Source organism: Neomonachus schauinslandi, chromosome 7 (genome assembly GCF_002201575.2).
Source record: "Neomonachus schauinslandi chromosome 7, ASM220157v2, whole genome shotgun sequence".
Lineage (NCBI taxonomy): Eukaryota > Metazoa > Chordata > Mammalia > Carnivora > Phocidae > Neomonachus > Neomonachus schauinslandi.
In genome coordinates this window covers 57,587,416-57,610,923 of record NC_058409.1, presented here as the reverse complement: position 1 = coordinate 57,610,923, position 23,508 = coordinate 57,587,416, and the positions used below count along the sequence as shown (strand labels likewise).

Below are 23,508 nucleotides of genomic sequence, written 5' to 3'. Positions count from 1 at the left end.
TTTTTATCATAAAATGGAAAGTCAAAGCTAGAATAAACAGTGATAGTTAAATTCAGGTGATATTTCATGGGAAAAGGTACACTTTTTTCATGTGCTCATTGGACAATTGTCTATCTTCTTTGGAGTACTGTCTATTCGGATCCTTTGCCCATTTTAAAATTGGGTTATTTGTCTTTTTATGATTGAGTTCTATAGTCCACCAGACCAGTTTTGAGGCATGGTTCTAATGGTTGTTCCTGGCTACCTAATCCCTCTTTTCCACACTTCTCATGATTCTCTACCTACCAGGATACTGTGAATACAGTCTCTACCTACCAGGATACTGTGAATACAGTTTTGTGCTTAAATTGGTCACAGTTAGCTTCTATTACAACTCAAAACCTGACGGACATAGACTGGAACCCAAGGCAGCTCCCCTCACCTAGAGAAAATCACTAACATAAGACTTCACTGGCAAATGGAAAGCTGTTCAGAGGCAATGTTGTTACTAAAGCCTGGGTTTCTGAATTTATGATTCTCAACTCTTAAGCGATGCAAACTCAGTCCAGGGGAACTTGTGGGATTGACAAGTGGAAATCTTGCAGTTTGAGCAGCAGGTAAGAACTGGAACAGAGAGAAATGGAAAGAAAACTCTAAGAAATTGTTGCCATTTCTTGCCATTCTACTCTAAGATTAAGTAGGCCATTGATTGTTGGAAGTTATTCAGATGCTAAGGCCCCAATTTTCTGCTGCTGGCAGTCCTCTCTCCGCCTTGGTCCACAGAGGCTGAGTGACCCTGCATTTCCTGTCAACCTGGGTTGATATCCAGGGATTTTCTTCCAAAGGGTCGAGTATGTAAATGGAGTAGGAGTCCTAATTCTGTTTGCAGATTTAACTACATATTTTGTTATCAGGCAATTTCAGTTCATATATCAACACTGCCAACTTTGTGTATGCTTTCTCCCCACCCCTCCCTTTTGTATCCTGGACTCTCTGAGTCAGGGAAATAAGAATATCCCTCCCTCCCAGAATTATGAGTGATCTGAGGCCAAGGGCTTGGAGAAAGTTGTTTTCTGCAATGTCTGAGGTAGTATCCTTTGCTCACTCCTCTGAGCAGGACCACAACCGTAGCTCCAATGGGCCTCTGGAGCCCTCTCACTCCTAAGCACCCACTTTCCCTTTTCTGATGCCCCCTTCTCCCAGGAGAGTGTCTTAGGTCCTGTATTTGAAGGGAATTGTTCAAAAGGGAAGCCAATCTAAATCAGATGCTGACAGGCTTAAACTTTTAACCCTCTCAGAGGTGTTAGCACTTCTGTCCTTAATTTCTCTCTATTTGGGCTGGCCTTTTGCCAAATTCAAAGACCACTTGTGAGCTCTCATTCTCTGTGCCCTTGTCTTGGCACCCAGGAACAAAATGATTTGAGACTGGTATGGTATGAGCAGTGCTGATCTGAGAAAGGGAAACCTGAGGCCCTGGGATGAAATGTTTCGTGGTGAGCTCCAACCAGTTGTTCATTCGACAACCATTTCTTAAGTACCTACTGTGTGCCAGACTGTGCCCTAGCTCCTGGAGACACAGCAGAGAAGCAAAACAAGGCCCCTGCCCTCATGGAGCTTTCCCTCTAGTGGTGGCAAAAAACAATGAATAAACAAACCAAAAAAAACCACCATTTCAGATAGTGATGGTGCCATGAAGAGCAATCTGAAATCGTGAATAATGTGATAGTGAAAGATAAGAAGAGAGCCTGATGGGCAGAGTGGCTGAGGAAAGTCTCTTGTCATCCGTACTGATACTGAAGAGTAGATTTGGGGAAGAAGCACCAGCGAGAGAAGACAAAGACATGAATGCAGGAACAGGCTGAGCATGTTGGAGGTTCTGAAAGAAGCCAGCAGGGGTGGAATGTAGTGAACGTCGCAGAAGGGTGTGAGAGGACCTGTGAGAGGTAAGCAGGTCAGGTAGGGCCTTGAAATCTATGCAACACTTAACACACAGAGGTTAAGTGTCTTGCACCAAGTCACACAGCAAGTAAGTGCAGAGCCAGGATGATAAACCAGCTCTTTTCAATCCTATCAGGTGTTTTTGCGTTATAACCTGGTTTATGCCCCAAATAGTGCTGGATGAAGAGGGGATTTATTGAAGCCCATCTTGGAGATCCAAAAACTCTAAGAGGAGACAAAGACCACAACTGTCTCACTTTTCTCCTTATTTTCTCTTGAAAACAAACAAACACTAAATAGGAAAACTTCCAAGTGTACTGTGCTAAATCCAAAAATTCTTTTAAACGAAGGATCTGAATTTTATAGATACTATAGTAAATACCTATTGAACATTTATCATATGATCCCGTAGAGCATGTAGAGAAGTTATTTTGGTATTTCTATGTTTGACCTTATGAAAAATCAATCACTCGAGATTGCCTAATGTCTATTTTTAAACACAAGATTTACTCTCCCTATTACACACTAGGAAACTTAATATACTAAGGTGCTGGTCAGGATTAGCTACTATGTAGATTTTCTGGATCTTTTATGTTTTGCTTTTAAAATTAGAAGCAAATTGAAATAATTATATGTGATACAATACATTAATAAAAGAAAGAAAAAGAACCATATGATCCTCTCAATAGATGCAGAAAAAGCATCTGACAAAGTGCAGCATCCCTTCTTAATCAAAACTCTTCAGAGTATAGGGATAGAGGGTACATACCTCAATACCATAAAAGCCATCTATGAAAAACCTACAGCGAATATCATTCTCAATGGGGAAAAACTGAGAGCTTTCCCCCTAAGGTCAGGAACATGGCAGGGATGTCCACTATCACCACTGTTATTCAACATAGTATTAGAAGTCCAAGCCAAGCAATCAGACAACAAAAAGAAATAAAAGGCAACCGAATCGGCAAAGAAGAAGTCAAACTCTCACTCTTTGCAGATGATATGATACTTTATGTGGAAAACCCAAAAGACTCCACCCCAAAACAGCTAGAACTGATACAGGAATTCAGTAAAGTGGCAAGATATAAAATCAATGCACAGAAATCAGTGGCATTTCTATACACCAACAACAAGACAGAAGAAAGAAAATTAAGGAGTCGATCCCATTTACAATTGGACCCAAAACCACAAGATACCTAGGAATAAATCTAACCAAAGAGGCAAAGAATCTGTACTCAGAAAACTATAAAATACTCATGAAAGAAATTGAGGAAGACACAAAGAAATGGAAAAACGTTCCATGCTCATGGATTGGAAGAACAAATATTGTGAAGATGTCAATGTTACCTAGAGCAATCTACACATTCAATGCAATTCCTATCAAAATACCATCAACTTTTTTCAAAGAAATGGAACAAATAATCCTAAAATTTGTATGGAACCAGAAAAGACCCCGAATACCCAGAGGAATGTTGAAAAAGAAAAGCAAAGCTGGTGCCATCACAATTCCAGACTTCAAGCTCTATTACAAAGCTATGATCATCAAGACAGTTTGGGACTGGCACAAAAACAGACACATAGATCAATGGAACAGAATAGAGAGCCCAGAAATGGACCCTCAACTCTATGGTCAACTAATCTTCAACAAAGCAGGAAAGAATGTCCAGTGGAAAAAAGACAGTCTTTTCAACAAATGGTAGGAAAATTGGACAGCCACATGCAGAAGAATGAAACTGGACCATTTCCTTACACCCCACACAAAAATAGACTCAAAATGGTTGAAAGACCTAAATGTGAGACAGGAGTCCATCAAAATCCTAAAGGAGAACACAGGCAGCAACCTCTTTGACCTCAGCCGCAGCAACTTCTTCCTGGAAACATCACGGAAGGCAAGGGAAGCAAGGGCAAAAATGAACTATTGGGCCTTCATCAAGATAAAAAGCTGTGCAGAGCAAAAGAAACAGTCAACAAAACCAAAAGACAACCGACAGAATGGGAGAAGATATTTGCAAATGACATATCACATAAAGGGCTAGTATCCAAAATCTATAAAGAACTTATTAAACTCTACACCCAAAGAACAAATGATCCAATCAAGAAATGCGCTGAAGACATGAACAGACATTTTTCCAAAGAAAACATCCAAATGGCCAACAGACACATGAAAAAGTGCTCAACATCACTCGGCATCAGGGAAATCCAAATCAAAACCTCAATGAGATACCACCTCACACCAGTCTGAATGGCTAAAATTAACAAGTCAGGAAACAACAGATGTTGGTGAGGTTGCAGAGAAAGGGGAACCCTCCTACACTGTTGGTGGGAATGCAAGCTGGTGCAGCCACTCTGGAAAACAGTATGGAAGTTCCTCAAAAAGTTGAAAATAGAGCTACCATATGACCCAGCAATTGCACTACTGGGTATTTACCCCAAAGATACAAATGTAAGGATCCGAAGGGGTACATGCACCCTGATGTTTATAGCAGCAATGTCCACAATAGCCAAACTATGGAAAGAACCAAGATGTCCATCGACAGATGAATGGATAAAGAAGATGTGGTATATATACAATGGAATATTATGCAGCCATCAAAAGGAATGAAATCTTGCCATTGACAATGATGTGGATGGAACTGGAGGGTATTATGCTGAGCGAAATAAGTCAATCAGAGAAAGACATGTATCATATGACCTCACTGATATGAGGAATTCTTAATCTCAGGAAACAAACTGAGGGTTGCTGGAGTGGTGGGGGCTGGGAGGGATGGGGTGGCTGGGTGATAGACATTGGGGAGGGTATGTGCTATGGTGAGCACTGTGAATTGTGTAAGACTGTTGAATCACAGACCTGTACCTCTGAAACAAATAATACATTATATGTTTTTAAAAAAAAAAAGAAGAAGAAGAAGATAGCAGGAAGAGAAGAATGAAGGGGGGGAAATCAGAGGGGGAGACGAACCATGACAGACTATGGACTCTGAGAAACAAACTGAGGGTTCTAGAGGGGAGGGGGGTGGGGGGAGGGGCTAGCCTGGTGAAGGGTACTAAAGAGGGCACGTCTGCATGGAGCACTGTGTGTTATACGCAAACAATGAATCATGGAACACTACATCAAAAACTAATGATGTAATGTATGGTGATTAACATAACATAATAAAAAAAATCTAAGATTCTAAAGGATTAAAAAGAATAAAATAAAAGTAATTTTACACTCAAGTAAAAAAGAAAGAAATTGGCTAATAAAGACCAGATGTGTGTATACTGTGTATACATATGCAAGAACTTGAGGTGAGCCCAGAATTCATGAGTGTTCCAGCAGTCTGCCATTAGACTAGGGTTAGAATCCTAGTGCACTTTCCAGCTGCCTGACATTAGATAAATTACTCAGTACAGCTAAGCCTCCATTTTCTCTCTCATAAAACAGAGATGAAAACAATGCCTATATCATAGAGTTATTGTGAAAATAACTCAAAATAACAAGTGACAGTGCAAGGAATAGACTCGCTATTCCTTGAGTAAATAATGGTTGGCCTTCTTCCCTGGGTCTCTGTTCACTCATCAGAAACATAAGTCAGGGAAATGATGCTAAGGCCCCTTCCAGGATAAGTGCCATCAGCAGCCAGGCTTTCCTGCCAGACTTGGACCTAGGACAGTGACACCTTTTTCTGCAGACAGAGAAGGGCTAGCCAGATGGACCCAGAGACTGACACACAACTCACAGGGAAATGAGCAAGGAAACTTAAGGGACTGAGACTTGATGGGCCAGGGTCCTGGTAGACCCCCACCTCAGTTCCCCAGGCCCAATTCATTTCACCAATGCATTCACTTCAACTAATTGCATGTGAAATTATTTTTTTACTGTCTGCCCTCTCCAGAAACTGAACTCTAAAGATTAGGAATTCTGTTTTGTTCACTCACTCTATGTAGGTCCCCAATAAATATTTGCTAAATGAGCCTTTTTTTTTATAGTAGGTACATTTCTAAAATTGAAGGTGTCATGAGCTTAGCTAAGCTACTCCGAGGTATTGCTCCCTCGGCATCCATTTTGTTTGGCTAAGTGACCTGCAGGAGCCTTAACCTGACACCAGCCTCCCTCATGCTAGCACATGCCCTGGGTAACCGTCTGAAGAGTCACATGCCACTGAAGTTCCTGATATGACTTCCCCAACAGTTCTTGTGATCAACAATCTCCCCCATCTTCAATGCCTCCCTGCTCTGTGCCCCTTAGATAAGACCCCCATGGAGGTTACCAAAACCCCACTCATTTTAGTTTGAATTGACTGATCCAGTCTCAGCCCAGGAAGCCCCAAAGTCCTCCACTCATGGACCCTAATAAAGGCATATGTCCCAGGTCTTGACTTTCTCTCTGCACTCTGCCTTGACTTCCCCATGTGGCCCCCTGAGCTATGCTGTGTACTTCCTCCAGGACTTGTGAGTAATAAACTTGTCTACTGCGATTTCTCTTGTGGTCTTTTGTCAAACTATGGCTCACCATCTGGCACCCTATGCTCCACTTAACAAATGTTAATTTAACAAAGTCATAACAGGAGGAAATTAATCTTATTTACAAATCAACAATTTTAAGTGCCCTACTGAAATCAGACATTAAGAGGAATTTGTGGTGAACGTAAATTTGTTTAGCATGCGAATTTTTTTTTTAAAAGAGAAGCATCATCAAACTAAGAAAACATCAGTGGCTCCATAAGAAGGTTTGGAGCATTCAATTTGGTAGACAACAGTAGCATCAATTAATCTTCCCACATATCATGGACTTTATCAGATTAGGATGTGGAATTTTGGAACTGAATACACTTCAGTTGCCTTAATAGAGGACTTTTCTCTGGACAAAAAGCAAAGCCTATTCTTATCCTCCCATCTATGATCTGGCTCAAGGGCCAGTCTAAGGGAGGCTTTCCAACAAGTCACAGAAGTTGGGAATGATGACCGCAGACATCCTAATTGAACAATCCCTCAGTACTTATCACTGTCCCCTCCAAGCTACTGTGTTTCCAGAGTCACTGAACATTGTCAATTCCTGGTCAATGAATGTACCAAAATTCTCCCTAATCTAACAGGTTCAACCTCCCAACTAAATTTGCTTCTCACAGGAGTCTGGATGATTTGACAATTCACTTGTTTATTCATTCGTTCAGTTATTCATGCCATTCACTTATTCATTCAACAAATATTCTCAGGCTTAGAAATCCTGAGTGCTTCTAGAGGAGAAAAAGAAAGCTTAGACAGAGCAGCAATTAACAGCACAAGAGTTGGAACTAGGACCTAAAGGAATATCTAACCACATATTGTGCCTGAAATATCTTTCTGCCCAGCTGCTGTATTACCTCTGCAAAACCTTTCTAAATCTAATTTTAAGAAGAATGTATGTCTTGGGACACCTGGATGGCTCAGCCAGTTAAGTATCTGCCTTCAGCTCAGGTCATGATCCCGGGGTCTTGGGACTGAGCCCCGCACCAGGCTCCCTGCTCAGCGGAGAGTCAGCTTCTCCGTCTCCCTCTGCCCCTCCCCTGGCTTGTGCTCTCTCTCTCTCAAATGAATAAAATCTTAAAAAAAAAAAAAAAAAAAAAAGAATATGTCTTTTCTCTATTCCTTTGTTAATATCCTTAGTGTAATGCTTATGACATTATGTTGAAGCTAACTGCTTCCCCGTGCCAGACTGAGCTCCTTGAGAGAAGCAACTGTGCCACCCAATCACCTTCATGCTCCTGGTGCCTAGCACAGGGCCTGGCATATACAACTTTAGGAGCAGGTCTATGGATTCCAGTGAAGCTAATGGATGTCTAGGTATTATCAGGCCTGCATCATCTAATATGGTACCCACTAGCCACATGTGGCTATTGAGTACTTGAAACATAGCTGTGAGGGAGGAATCGAGATGCACTGAAAAGTGAAATACACACCAAATTTCAAAGACTTCGCATAAAAATATATAAAATACCCCATTAATAATTTTTATATTGATTACATGTTGAAACGATAATACTTTGGATATGGGGTTAAATTAAATTATTTAAATTAATTTCACCTGCTTCTTTTTACATCTTTTAATGTGGCTATTAGAAAATTTTAAATTACATATGTGGCTCACATTATATTTCTACTGGATAATGCTGGCCTAAGCCAAAGATTACTCTTTCAGGTACAAGCCACGTCCAGTCTCTTAAACCTGGCTTTCTAAGTTTTCTTGGTAGGAAGAGGAATTTGGCTATATTGTCTGAATTGAGTCAAGGTTTTCATTAAGCCTAGGTTCAGAATATCCAAGAAATATAAGACACATTTTTTTTATATTTGCAAAATTCTATAGTCAATATGTTCCACACATTAATAGGTTTGCTGTTAAAAAAAAAAAAAAAATCCAACTCTTGCTGTATTCTCTACATTGAGTCAAAGTCTAACCAAGGGCATGTAATACCCATGCAGCCAACATTTAAATAGCTCTTCAGTTTCTGGCTCCAAGCGCCTGTTGTGATCTCTCTCCTCCCTCAGTCTCTGGCATCCTGAGCAGTCACCCCTCCCATTTCAGCTCTTTCCACTGACCTCAAAAGAGGGCTGGCTCAAATAACACACTTGTCAAAACACCTGGGTAAGCACAGCAGTGGGAGACAGCATATAAATAGATATATGGAAACAGAGTGCTCTGTACTAATAACAAAAACCCCTTACAAACTGCCTTCACCTTCCAAAAGTTTTGTTTCTTACAATGATTAGTTAAATGTAAATGTCACTAATAATTTTACTCCTATCAGCTCAGACAGACCTATTTTATACAGGCACGAGCAAAACTGCAATTCAAGATGATTTTTAAGTTTTGGGTACTACTGTGGCAAAAATCCTCTGTGCTTAAATAGAGAATTTAAAATTGAACAACAGAAAATGATCCAAAGCAAAAATACTGAAAAATTTCTAAGTAATCTATCAGAAAGACTAAAAGGGTCAGGCTTCACTGGTCTCCAGTCAGAAAAAAGCAAAAATAATGAGTGCCTATTTACATACTTCCCTCCGTGTAGAAGACCATACGTTTGAAACATTTAGCACAGTTTTTGGCACACAGTCTGCATACAATAAATATTATTAATGAATATATGAATGCATGGGCCCTTACTATTGAATGGAATACTGCAATCACCAGGTCTTTGTTTTAAACCTTGAGTGATACGGTAGACCGAATACAGCTTCCTATTCTACTCAGACTAAAACATAAAGTCCTTACCATGGCCTGTAAAGCCCTACTTGATCTGCAACCCAACTACTTCTCAGATTCACCTCCCACCCCTCTCCCCCATATTTACTCTGCTCCAGCAACCTGACCTCCTTGTGTCCTCAAACAGGCCCCACGTGTTCCTGCCTCAGTGCCCGTGGAGCAGCTCTTCCCTTTTCTTAGGACGCTCATTCCTTCCTTCTCTGCTCGTGTCACCTTATCAGAGAGGCCTTCTTCACCAACACATATCCAAAACAGCATAACCCTTATCCTGCTGCATTTGACCTCCTATCACTTATTGCCACCTGGCATATTACGTATTTATTTGTTTGTTTATCTCCCCAAACTGGAAAGTCACTCCCAGGAAGGCAGAAACTTGGTTCATTTTGTTCACTGCTATATCCTTTGTGCCTAGAAAGTGTCTGGCACACAGGAGTTCAATAAATGTTTGTTGAATGAATAAATTAATGAACATTGGATTGGAGCTGAGGCGGCTGGATCTAGTCCCAATTCTACCACTAAAAACTTGTGTGACTTTGAACAAATGTCCCCTGACATTCAGCTTCTGAATCTGCAAAAGGACTGGCTGGGAAAAGATGCTTCTAAAGCTTCTCCCAGCTCGAACATCCTGTGGGTTCTATAGAGCTGCTTTCTACAACTAACTTTTGTATGAAGCTTTAGCAACACAAAAATCCTTTTTGACAGTCACAAACTATTAGCTCTCTAGGCACTTTATTATGATTGAATACCCTGCTCCCAAGGCCCCTGATGAAGACTTCCCCATTCCTTCCAGGCAAGATGGATCCCAGGACTAGATTCCTACTTTGAGGTACTTCATATAGACCTTTTTTTCCTCAAACCCCTTATAACAGTTAATGACATAATTGTGTTTTTCTATTTCTATTTCTCCAATGAGAATGGGAACACCTTGGAACAGTAATGGATTCTTAGTAATTTTTGTATCCCTAGCACCTTGCATGGTCCATGGCAAGTAGTAGGTATTCCATGAATGTTTAGTGAATGAATGAATATAGGAAAGTCAAAGTGAAATAGGATCATGACTCATATTAAAAACAGAGACAATCATTCTCCCCTCACTGATGGAGGTGGGCAGAAGATAAAGCTTTGCTGCCAATAATGGTTCATCTGAAAGGAGGTAAGAAACTAAAACTTATTGGGAACTTACTAAAGGCAAGTACTCTTACACATATTCACGTAGTTTATTTAATCCTATGACAACTTTATAAATTAGGAAGTATTACTACCATTTTACAGATGAGAAAATTGAGGCTCTGAAAAATAGGGAATTTGCCCATGATAGAATGGCTAGTAGGATTCACACTCGGGTTTCTTCATGCCGTATATCATACTCCTATCACTAAATAATATATCAGGAGGGTAGTTCTCTGATTCAATACAAGCATTGACATGTGTAATAGTGAGCTTTTCTGCACTAGAAAAGCATTTTTATAATTAAAGGGAATTTTTTCCTTGATTCAGAAACGTGGCTATGGATAATTCCATCTGCCATTTTTGAAAGTGTAAAGAAAAGGTTTACAAGCAGATTACACTTGTGCCTTTTGAATTTTTAAGTTTTTATTCTGATAATAAAATGCACTACCTGTTCATTATAGAAAAACCAAGAAATACAGATATTTTTTAAAATTTTAGTCAACCATTATCCCATCACTTAGAGACAGCTACTATAAACCTTTTTTAACCTTAAGGTTAATAAAGGTTACCATAACTTTTATTATATTCTTCATTATGTTAACCTTTATTAACCTTTTATGAAACTTTATGAACCTTTTAGGCCTTTTTCCAATACATATTTTATAGTGAGATCATTCTAAATTATACAATGAGCATTTCTTTCATATTCAATATACATACTTCCCATATTGTTAGAAATCTTCATAAATAGCATTTTAATAATGGCTTAGTAACATCACATAAAGTAGATGCAATAATCATTCTGTTACTATTAGGCTATTTCCATTTATTTACTATTAAGTGCCTCTCAGTTTAAAAAAAACCCAGTTTGTAATTTAACTTCTGAGAATGGTTCCAACCACCAAGAAAATGCAAACAGCCTTTCCATTCAAGATGGGGGGAAACTCCTACTATTATGCAAAGAATGAGGTCTAGTAATTTTTCAAGGTAGAAGCTAGTTGGAGCTGTTCCAGGTTCACCTACAGTAAGGGTCTCTCTCCTGCACAAGAAGGGAGGTGGTGAAAGTCCAGCAGTGGCTTGGAGGAAGCAGACCCAGGCTCACCTCCGGGTTCTATGACTTGCCTTATACCCTCAGTAAATCATATGCAGCCTCAGTTTCCTCATCTATAAAAGGACAGTCAGCACATAGTGTTGCTGGGAGGGTTTAAAATGAGAAAATATCCGTAAACACTCAGCACTAAGACTGGCACAGAGTGGACTCTCTTATAACTTTAAAACTTTGGCAGCAGAGCCAAGAGGAAGGGGCGAAGAAGGATGGGACAGCATTCTTACCTCCCATCCTTTAGAGAATATTCCAAATTCTCACCTAGCCTCAGGGGAAAAAAAAAAAAAAGAACTTTAGGCTATATTTGTAAACTTACAACAAAATAGTTTGATTTGTGACAACACTTTGAGGTAGGAAAAAGTCGGGGACTCCCAGTTCCCCCGAGAGGTCCTGCCCACTGACATCTCTCCACTTCTAGCTATGGTTCTCATCTCCTTTCCCCTGGCCTTTGCCATGGTTCAATCCCTAGACATCTTTCTCTTTGTTACTGCCTCCCTGATCTGAGTCCTTCTAAAACCAACTTCCAGGGGCGCCTGGGTGGCTCAGTTGGTTAAGCGACTGCCTTCGGCTCAGGTCATGATCCTGGAGTCCCTGGATTGAGTCCCGCATCGGGCTCCCTGCTTGGCAGGGAGTCTGCTTCTCCCTCTGACCCTCCCCCCTCTCATGTACTCGCTCTCTCTCATTCTCTCTCTCTCAAATAAATAAAATCTTTAAAATAAATAAATAAATAAATAAATAAATAAATAAAACCAACTTCCAGTCTGCTATCAGCAATCCTTCCATAACTCTAGTCTGTTTTCCTAAATCTTGCTCACAAGTTTACTGATTTCTTGTTACCCATGTCATCAAATCCAAAATTAAAAAGTGTGATGGTTTGCAAGGCCTCCACCCCCACCCCAATCCCTCTGGTTGCCCTCACCCTATTAATTCCAATTCTTGCCCTAATGTCCACCTTACCATCTGTAGTCAGAGCAAGCTGAAATTTACTGCAGATAAATCCTATCTTTACCCGAAGATCTTGACCTTTGTTAAAGGGCAATGCAACCTCAATGTGCTTTGAATCACTGTCAGCTGCTCACATTTTAGAGTAAATGAGTTTGCAAATTCTCTGGGTGGTAAATTTTGGTTGGGCAAAGATATAAGGATCCTGAACACCATTAAGGGGGAAAGGTTATAAAGGCTGGGATTGGCAGATTTCCCTTCTCAGTATTGTCCAGGAATCACAGGTCACTACTCCCTGTTCCGTCTCCCACAGGTACCTTCTCTTCCTCTTTTCCTTTCTGCATCTCCTGCCTACTCACTAAAGCCCAGATCATGCCCACTTCTCAAAGCAGGACCGATCTACACACTCTCTTCCTCCCTGCCCCTCTCATTTATTTAGCACAGAGACTCATACTCCCCATATTGCTAACTTCTTCCATAAAGCCCTTGAGGACAGGTGCTGTGCCTACTTCCCACTTGGCAGTTACTAGATAAATATGTGACCAACATTCCAGACTTCTAAACTGACTGACTAGTCCCCTTAATCGGTGCTACTCCATGGGCTATTTCAACTTCAGCTCTGCTGGCTCTGGTTGGACAGAACTTTTAACTTTGAGTAAGAGGGGCATTCTGAAATGTTGCACATCCATCTGTCCCCTACAAAGCCATTCTACTGATATTAACAGATTTAGGAAAGGACATCACTGACTGACAAAACAAACAAACAAACAAAAAACCCATACCCCAAAGAGAACATGTGAAAGTAGAAACAAATCCAAATAGGAGATGAGTCCTACTATTCTCATTTTAGGGCCTACATGAAGTCTGGGAGATGGAAGTGGAAGGAGACCCATATTTTTAATACAGTATTGCCTAATTGTAATCACATTCATAGAAACGTTGATATTTGGAACCATGGGAAAAAAAAGGATTTTAAGAACAGGGGTTATTGAAACTTATGTTTTTCTCCAAGTAATTTACGAGCCTTTGTACCAAATTAAAGTCCTCTTACAGCGACCTAGTGCAGGTTCCAAGAGACCTCCAGTCAGTCATTTGAAGGCTCCAGAGCAGCCCTCTCCGTCTCCACCCCCACTTCATATCCCCTTCTCTTCTATAGCTCAGGCTTTTAAGATTGTTCCTATGCCTTGGGCCAAATATAAGCGGTTCAACACATTTCTGCAGTTAGGCAGGACCCTAAGCAAATCCCCAGGAATAAACAAGAGCAGCAAGTCACAAGTTGTTGGGCGGGGGGGGGCCGGGGGGGGCGGAGAGGAGGAGGGGGGGCGGTAATGAACTTTGCTGCTGCAGGCGGGCCTGTCACTCCAGCTGACAGCAAGCACCTTCACCTTCAAGTTTCTTACCAAGGCAGCACCCCCTGAGAGAAAGTGCATAGCTCAGAGGCAAGGCACGCTAGCTGAAAAAGAAAAGGGAAGCGTGCGGAGTCTCCCTGCGAAGCCCCTGCCCTCGAGGCCGCATTTCCAGGCCCGCGGCCGGGCGAGCCCTCGGGCTGTGGCCTGAGAGGGGCGCACGCTACCTGGCGTCCGGCTCCTCCTCCGACTCCGCGGCCGTCTCGTCCTCCTCGCTCTCCGATTCCTCGTCGCTCTCCAGCCTTCGGGTGGCCTCCTCGTCCCCGTCGGAGCCGAGGGGACTCTCCGCGGCGTAGGTGCTGTCGCTGCTCGCCATCGTGCCTCTGCCGGGCCGGAGCCGGAGCTGGAGCCGGAGCCGCCCGCGCGCGCCCGGTGTTCTCCCTCTGACTGCGCCTCTGGCCCCGGCCCGGCTCTGCCCTGCCCCGGCGGGCGGCTCGGGTTCCCGGCCCCGGGGGCGGGCCAGCCCCGAGACTTTAAATAGAAGGCGTCAAAGTTTCGCCACCGAGCTTCTGGGGCCCGGGCTCAGCGAGTTCCCCTCTTCCCCAGCGTCTGCCAACTTCCCCCCCGCCCCGGCCCTCCCCGCCCCAGTTTAGGCAGATCCCTGGCGGCCCTTTGGGAAACTCTTGATCACCAGTCCGAAGCGGGGCAGGCTCCAGCTGCACCTGGGACTTGAAAGGAGAAAGGCACCCAGCCGTGCCTCTCTTCCCTCCAGTGTGGCTTTGGTGTGCTGTATGTTTGGTGCCCAACTACTTGATAGACGCTTCAACCCAACCAAGTAACTACTCCTTACTGAGCAGAGCACTTACTAGTTCAGGCACTCTGCTAAGGGTCTCACTTCCATTACCCCCTCACAATTCTGCTGTGGCATGTTTAACTGCAATGCTGGTTTTTTAGATCAGAAAACTGAGGCTCAGAAGAGCTTGGGAAGCTGGCTGGCTCAAGGTCTCCTGCCTAGTATGTGATCCTATGGGAAACAAAGTTAGGTCTGCCATCTTCAAGGGCCGTTTGCAACCATTGTTCCTTCATATTGGCTCCTTTTGTGTTGCAAATCAATTAATTGTGTATTCTCGACCTCGGTGACCTGTAGACTGTTTAAGTCAGGGCATTTTTATCTCCCCTAAAAACCTTCAAGAGAAATAATTTTCCTCACATTGGCCAAAGTCTAAGTTCTGTCTGAAGCTCAACCCAAAGGCCCCAGACTTGCGTTGGATCATAGCATGCCCATACTTAAAACCCCTCAATGGCTTCTCTATGCTCAAGGACTAAAGCCCAAGCTCCTTAGGGAAGATGAACACTGGATAACAACCCACATTTGTCTGGTTTCTTCTTTAGAAGTCAGGATTCCCAACATTTATCAAGTCACACCACTGTGCCTTTATTTACAGTTCCTTCTGCCTGAAAGGTTTTTCCAACCTTTATTTACCTGGTGACTCTCCATTCAAGATCCCCACCTTTCTCTGATATGCCCAGGTTAAGTTCAATAACCCTTTCGGGTTCCATTATCCTATATTCAAATTATGTTTGTGTCTCTTTCCCTCAGTACACTCTATAAATTTGTTACTCATCTTTTTCCACACCATCCCCATCTCTTACAAGGCCAGAAGCAAAACTTAGCACAGAGTAGACACTTAATGAATGTTGCCTGAAGAAAACAGGACCAGACCTGCTCAGTACATACAACAGATAGAGATATCTTTCTGACAGTCTTCTTTTCATGAGGATGATTTTATGGCTAGAATAGCTAACATTTATTTTTAATTACAGCAAATTCTATTCACAGTTGTTAAATATGAACATAAGTTAGGTAATATTCACCAGTTACACTAGCTTGTATGTGTGTATTAAGTCTGTGAGGAAAGAACTGCAGATAATTCAGATACAGTATAGAAGTATCAGCTGGTGTGTATGGGAAGGGAAGACAGAGGAGTCCAGTCTTCCAGGGTTCATTAAATCAGGTTCATCAAGTTATTATCTTAACATGAGCTAGGTTTATCCAACTAGTAATCCCAAATGACTGACTCCTCACCTAGGACAAAAAGAATGCAATCATAGTTGTGGGAATCTGTTAAACACTTAACCAAAACTACAGGTAGCTGCTGTATATTCCCTCCATCTAACTCAAAATTTCTTGGGAACACTAATTAAAGTCAAGATTTATTTGCAAAGATCCTACTTCAAACCAATCCAAAATTTAGAACTGCAGTACGGACTACACATTTTTAAGTTTCTAACACTATCTTCTTAACAATGCATGCAAATGAAATGGCCAGATCAATACAAATAGAACATAAAAGAATGTATTATTCACCACACAAAAATTCAAAAATTCGAACTAAAAATAATTTAAAAGTCTAAAAAATTCCCTATTAACAGCCCACTTATCTGACACATCTGTCTATCACAAGGTACATAATCTTACGCTTCAGTCTATTGATTTAGAAGTGGGTATAAATTTATTAACAAATAACTTCTTTATCTATGTGTTACAGCAAGATAGCTAAAAAGTAGCAGCAGCAAGATGAGGGGGTGGGGGAGTGTGTGGCACTGAGCGCTGAGAAAACAGTGGCAATAAAAGAGTCCATACCATGGTAAATGAATGCTAGGGCTTTCTTAGGAAATGTCCCAATACTGTAGAGGTAGAACGCCCTTTGCACTTACACATCCCTGAGAGCTACACAGCATTACCACAGAGTACCAGGACTGTTTTTTATTGTTTTTAATGATTATCAGAGTCATCACTAGAATATTAATTATACTCAGTACATTCTGATAAAGAAGAGTTGCACAGTGTATATTTTAGGAAAATTACCAAGAAAAAGAACTGATGTATAAAAGCTCCATTGCCTCAAAAGTGTTAAACACGAGTAATCTAAAAAATTCACCTATGTGGAAAGCTTCATTCCTAATAATGCCAGAGAAATACGGTGTTGATGTGGTTAGCTGCTTAACCAAGAATGAACTCAATTCCAAGATTCTCTGTATCATCTATATTATCAAGCATAAAAGATAGATTCAGTTCAGTTCTAGATGAGAATTACAGCCTCAATCTTATCGCAAAAGACTAGCACAGAAGAAAAAAAAAAACACACCAACAATGTCCACATATAAACTTTATTCCATTTGACATCATACAAAAATTTAAACTTAAAGAAGAAAATGAAAATATGCACCTTTACAAGTCAAAGAAAAGCAAAAGTCTTAGCATTTGAATTGGTCTGCAAAAAACCCAAATACATTAGAGGTACAAACTGTGCTACAGCAGGTCTAAAAGAAGTTGTACACAGTCCTTCTGAAAAAGTTAAAACTGTTTTCAAGATTACTTTTCATATTTAAATGTACAGGCACTGACCAATTTACAAATATTTACATAAACCAAAAACAACCTTAATAAAACACTGTAGCCTTTTTTTAGCAGCTACCACTACTTCTTCATATGGAAAAAAAAAAAAATACTAAAAAAGTTATCTTTACAAACATTAAGTTTTTATTTATAATAATTTTATGTCTTACCTAAAACATTTTATAGTGGCTTACTGCCTAAAAATTCCAGTTTAGATTACAATCCTATAACCGTATACAGAAGAAATCTGATACCATCAATAGGATATAATCTCAACTTTGATCTTTCCCCAGTTTCTGATGCTTCATGTCACAGGGAAAATAAAAGCAAGAAAACATGAAATAAAGTAAAAGTGCACAATGCACTAAACTATCATAAAGCACAGGGAACTTACAATCTTTTCAAAATGTCTACAATGAACTAATTCTTGAAAACAATTTACTAACTGCTGAACAATAGAGTTAGTGCTCATATTACTACAGTGCAAAATGTACTGTTTTCAACAAAAAACTTAAAGCAATCTCAAGAGTACATCAAAAGCATGTGAGGTACTAATGAAATGCTAATATAGACACACCCAAAGCCTCAGTCTATCCTGGTGAGTCAAGTGAAGACTTAAGGCAATTGTCCAGTATTTCATGCTTCTGCAGTGATTTCAGTGAAATAACAGATTTCATTTTGCTTCAAGTAACTGAATAACTGGCTTGAATCTTCACTTTACTAGAATAGACAGGCAACAAACTATCTACTGTACGTTATACGTTAAGTATGTACGAATCAATCCCTTTCCAAAATTCCACACATATCTTCTGTATTAGCATGTGGCATAATTAATTGAAGTTATATCAAAAACCTTTTATTTGTTCAGATAATTCCCCAAAAAATATTTTATCTGATCTGAAAATTCATGCCATAATATTCCTAATCAATGTAAACATTTTCAAAAATACATCTTTAAATCAAAGGGTTTTATTAGGAAATGTCATAATAAAATATGCAATCTTTATATAAGTATGTCCTCTTAAAAATAAAACATGAAAACAAGAACAATTAAAAAGAAACCATGGAGGTAAACAAAATGCATTATGATGTTACTATTGTTCTTTATTTCTCAGAAGATTTTATTAAGAAATACAGGCCAGTTATCTTTTCAGGATAGCAGCTCTTAAAGGTAGTATACTGTTCAAATCTCTTTTGTTTTTCAATCTGTGCCACGACTGGGAAAGAAAGAAAAATCATTCTTAAAACATAAAATATAAGTGGAACAAAAGACTGAAATGAGAGTTACTAGGAATGTTAAATAGTGGTTCTCTCTAGGTGGTAAAATTGGGGTAATTTTTTTTCTTTGTGTTTTTTTATCTCCCAAGTTTTTAACATAGTAAAAGTATTGCTTCTGCCATCAGAAAAGAAAATGTTATTTAAAAACTCTATACCTGTGTGATTCCAATTCATTAAAAAAGAAATGGACACAGCATTAAAAAAGAAATGGACACAGAGGTGGTACAAAAAGATACAACTGACAATATTAACACCAAGACATTAATTATTCAGAGATTTAAACTATTTCATCTACAACAGCAAGGTAATGAAGACAAAACCTTCAGGTTTGAGAGGGTGTGAGAAAATTACTTCAATTACTTGGTTGACTAGTTTGCATCTAGTAAGCTTTTTCAATCAAAAACAATATTACGGAGAGTAAATCTCAAATAAACCACTTTATAGTTTTGAAAAAGAAGAGTAAACATACAACTTGTAAAAAAAAAAAAAAAACAAATTCTATACACAGGCTAAAACTCTGGCTCACTACTTGGTGACTGCATATCTTTGTAGTTTAATTCTCACTTCAGTTGTTCAATTGACTGAAAGTATTGGTTTTATAGCTAATCAATCCTAAATGAAAACTCACGCATCAACAATGTAGCAATGCTGTTTCTGAGTTCTCAATTTGTTCTGATAGACAAAAATATTCCCTCTTGGATATTTGTTTTGCCCTGCAGAATTCCATTAATCTTAATATTCTAATCTGGCTGACAAACTGAGAGCGCCTAATGTGGAAGGATAGCTTGTAATATGATACACTTGCATTTTTAATTATCATCAAAATAAAGTCCACTTGTATGTCTAATGAGAAAGTACTCCTCTAAAATAACCTTCATAGTTCACTGATCTTTTCCTTCAATGAAGCATTCTCTCCTATATGTCTCACAGTATATACTTCCATCAATGTTTCTACACTGTACTGTGGAACTCCTTGAAGAAAGAAACCACACCTAACAAAATCACTGATGAATCAATTCATACTGTAGACCAAAGGGCCAAATAATAAATGACAGTTTACATACATATGGCTGAAGTTTATATATACAAAATGTGTGGGTATACAAACATACACATTGATTTTCTTTTAATTTCTCAAAATATAAGCAAAGATAAAAAGGTACTCAGGTTCACTGTTACAGTGGGGTATGCAGAAGAAAAATCATGGAACAAACATCAGCCCTCTTCTAAAGCTACACTAAGTTCCTTGAAATTTTAAGGAGAGAAATGAGTCCATTAGGTTTTACTCACTCATTCTGAGAGCTTAACTGGCTCACTAAGGAAATGCTTACTTCCATCAGAGTGAAAGCCATGTGAACAAAAACAGTCAGATTTCTCTGAAGGAAAAGTGTATCTATCAATCAAGTAATAAATTTCCTACTGTGCCACTTTAATGACTTCATAACACAGGAAACAGGGCTATTATGTTCTATTATAAATATATTTTTCCATTTTCAAAGATACTATTACACTAATGTTTCTAGAGTTAATCTGATGCATTATTTACCTTTAAAAATTGATCCTTGATCATGTCAAATTTCTGCTTTTCATGCACAGCTCTGGCTGTATTTGTTCCATCAAAAGGTTCTGCAATGTTAAATGTACATATAAACAAGAAATTATTAAAATTAGAACTTCAGTTTCTATATTAGGTTTAACTATATGAAACTGCCAATATTTGACAGTTTTTAACCTACAAAATAGCAACTGCATATTGTGAAGCCTAATCTCTTATCAGATATATGCATCTAAAAATAGTTTTAGGGGCGCCTGGGTGGCTCAGTTGGTTAAGCGTCTGCCTTCGGCTCAGGTCATGATCCCAGGGTCCTGGGATCGAGCCCCACATCAGGCTCTCTGCTCAGCGGGAAGCCTGCTTCTCCCTTTCCCACTCCCCCTGCTTGTTTCTGCTCTCGCTAACTCTGTCAAATAAATAAATAAAATCTTTAAAAAAATAAAAATAGTTTTATTATGAACTGTGTTCTAATAAGGTAGATACAATTCAAGAGAGAGGATAACTAAAACAAAGTCATCAGCATAGGTATGTTAATTCTAAATCACAAAAGTGAGTAAGAATTCTGAAGAATCACAGAGGGTCAAGGACCTATCCCTACCCTAAGGGAAATAAAAATAAGTTAAATAACAATTATCAGAAAGAATAAAACACTATACACAAAAAAGGTGATCAATGTCAAATACCACAGAAAGGTAATTTTAAATTTAATTTTAATTTAAAAGACCACGATCTGTCCAGCAGGAGAACGGTCACTACCTTTCAAAGTAGAGGTTTAATACTCAGGAGGATAGAAAACAGTGCAGAGTTATGGTGTGAGTAGGTGGTTTAGAAAAAGATACAGTGAGTACAGTAACTTGTAGGAGAACTTTGGCAGTGAAAGGAGAGAAACAGGATAGCAAGTACAGAAGACAGAAAGAAAACAAAGGAAAAGTTTTTGTGTGTTGTGTCTCCAACATTACCTTCCACATCTTCACCCCCACCCACTAACCCTTCATCCACAAGGTAAGAGACAAGAAAGAATCCATATACAGACATAAGGAAACTATCTATATGAGAAGGAAGGAACCTGAGGATGCTAGTGAGCACAGGAAGATAACTAAAGGCATTAAAATGAGATGAGATAGCTGAAATAATGCCAAGAGTAGGTAAAAATGACTAGAGTTTAAGAATTTTGGCACTGGGGGTGCTTGGGTGGCTCTGTCAGTTAAGCATCTGATTCCTGATCTCAGCTCAGGTCTTGATCTCAGGGTCGTGAGTTCAAGCCCTATGCTGGGTTCCATATTGGTTGTGGAGCCTACTTAAATAAAAAAGAATTTTGGCATTGTAAAAGAGGGAAAAAAAGTACTTACAAGAGCCACTAAAATCAAGAGTATTTTTCAAGGATGAGAAGACCTATGTATGCTCTAAAGCTGAAACAGAATGTGACTAGAGGGAAAGAAAACGAAGTCGCTAAAAGGAAAAAATGCAATTTGAGGGGAAAGACCTGGAAAAAGCATGGAAGAACAGGAAATCTGATGAAGAGGTTAACTCTAGATTTGTCAAATAATCTAATCAGGCCCATAATTTTAAAAAAAAAAATCCTCCTTTTGTGTATATATATATTTTTTATTGCTTAATAAGGCCATTTTTAAAAGGAGTTTATTGTCACAGTATAGGATACATTGTTTTACTGCACTTCACTTTACTGTACTTCGCAGATATTGTGGGTTGTTTTTTTTTTTTTTTATAAATTGAAGGTCTATGGCAACCCTGTGCTAAGCAAGTCTAGCAGTGCCATTTTTCCAACAGCATTTGCTCACTTTGTTCTCTCTATCACATTTTGGTATTTCTCCTAGTATTTCATACTTTTCATCATTATTGTATCTGTTATAGTGATCTGTGATCAGCTGTCTTTGATGCTGTTATTATTATAATTGTTTGTGGGCACCATGACCACACCCACACAGGATGGCAAACTTAAGAAATGCTGTGTGTGTTCTGACTGCTCCACCCAGTGGCCGTTGCCCCATCTCTCTCCCTCTCGTCAGGCCTCCCTATTTTCCCTGAGACACATCAATACTGAAATTGGGCCAGTTAATAACCACACAATGGGGCGCCTGTGTGGCTCAGTTGGTTAAGCGACTGCCTTCGGCTCAGGTCATGATCCTGGAGTCCCGGGATCAAGTCCCGCATCGGGCTCCCTGCTTGTCGGGGAGTCTGCTTCTCCCTCTGACCCTCCCCCCCTCATGCTCTCTGTCTCTCATTCTCTCTCTCGCAAATAAATAAAATCTTTAAAAAAAAAAAAAAAAAAAACACACGATGGCCTTGAAGTATCCAAGTGAAGTGAAAGGAAGAGTTACGTATCTTTCACTTTAAATCAGAAGCTAGAAATGATTGAGCTTGGTGAAGAAGACATGTTGAACATCAAGACAGGTCAAAGCTAGGCTTCTTGGGTAAGTTAGCTAAGTTGTGCATGCAAAGGAAAAGTTCCTTATGGAAATGAAAAGATGAAAAGAGCTACTCCAGTGAATACAGGAATATGAAAGTGAAACAGTCTTACTGCTGATATGGAGATAGTTTCAGTGGTCTGGATAGAAGACCAAGTAGCTACAATATTCCCTTAAGCCAAAACCTAGTTTAAAGCAAGGCCCTAACTCTCTCCAATTCTATGAAGGCTGAGAGAGGTGAGGAAGCTACAGAAGAGAAGTCTGAAGCTAGCAGAGTTTGGTTTATGAGGCTTAAGGAGAGAAGCCATCTCCATAATGTAAGTGTAAGGTGAAGCAGCAAGTGCTGATGTAGAAGCTGCAGAAATTTATTCAGAAGATCTAGCTAAGATAATTCCCGAAGGTGGCTACATTAAACAACAGATTTTCCATGTAAATGAAACAGCCTTATATTTGAAGAAGATGCCATCTAGGATTTTCATAACTAGAGAGAAGTCAATGCCTGGCTTCAAAGTTTCAAAGGACAAGATGATGCTCTTATTAGGGGCTAATGCAGCTGATGACTTTAAGTTGAAGTCAGTGTTCATTTACCATTCTGAAAATCCTAGGGCCATTAAGAATTATGCTATTTATGTTCTATCTACTATGCTTGTGCTCTATAAATGGAACAACAAAGCCTGGACGACAGCACATCTGTTTACAACATATTATTTTAAGCCCACTTTTAAGACCTACAATTCAGAAAAAAAAAATTCCTTTCAAAATATGACTGCTCCTTGACAATGTACTTGGTCACCCAAGAGCTCTGATGGAGATGTACAATGAGATTGCTGTTTTCATGCCTGCTAACACAATATCCATTCTGCAGCCCATCAATCAAGGAGTAACTTTCAAGTCTCATTACTTAAGAAATATATTTTGTAAGGTTATAATTGGCCATAGATAGTGCTTTCTCTATGGATCTGGGCAAAAGCCACTGAAAACCTTCTAGAAAGAATGCACCATTTGAGATGCCATTAAGGACATTTGTGATTGATGGGAAGAGGTCAAAATATCAGCATTAACAGGAGTTGGAAGAAGCTGATTCCAATCCTAATGGATGACTTTGAGGGATTCAAGACTTCAGTGAAGGAAGTAACTGCAGATGTGGTGGAAATAG

General features: G+C 39.7%; 2 protein-coding genes across 7 annotated transcripts in view; both read right to left on the bottom strand.

Moving 5' to 3' along the window:
- The window catches only part of CMYA5 (cardiomyopathy associated 5), an 88,559-nt gene extending 74,487 nt beyond the window's left edge, over positions 1–14,072 (bottom strand). Inside the window, exon 1 of the mRNA XM_021699832.2 lies at positions 13,924–14,072. Within this exon, the coding sequence (XP_021555507.2) occupies positions 13,924–14,072 (149 nt within the window). The remainder of the gene's footprint in view (positions 1–13,923) is intronic.
- Positions 14,073–18,182: 4,110 nt separating this feature from the next.
- The window catches only part of TENT2 (terminal nucleotidyltransferase 2), a 68,224-nt gene continuing 62,898 nt past the window's right edge, over positions 18,183–23,508 (bottom strand). For 5 of the 6 annotated variants that reach the window (XM_044916941.1, XM_044916942.1, XM_044916940.1 and 2 more), the window contains 2 exons: positions 19,921–20,000; positions 18,183–18,313 (listed from right to left, as the gene is read on the bottom strand). In XM_044916941.1, coding sequence (XP_044772876.1) covers positions 18,239–18,313; positions 19,921–20,000 — 155 coding nt within the window. In that variant the 3' untranslated portion in view covers positions 18,183–18,238. Of the gene's footprint in view, positions 18,314–19,920; positions 20,001–23,508 lie in introns of those variants that run through there. The other variant, XR_002480996.1, reaches the window with a different exon arrangement.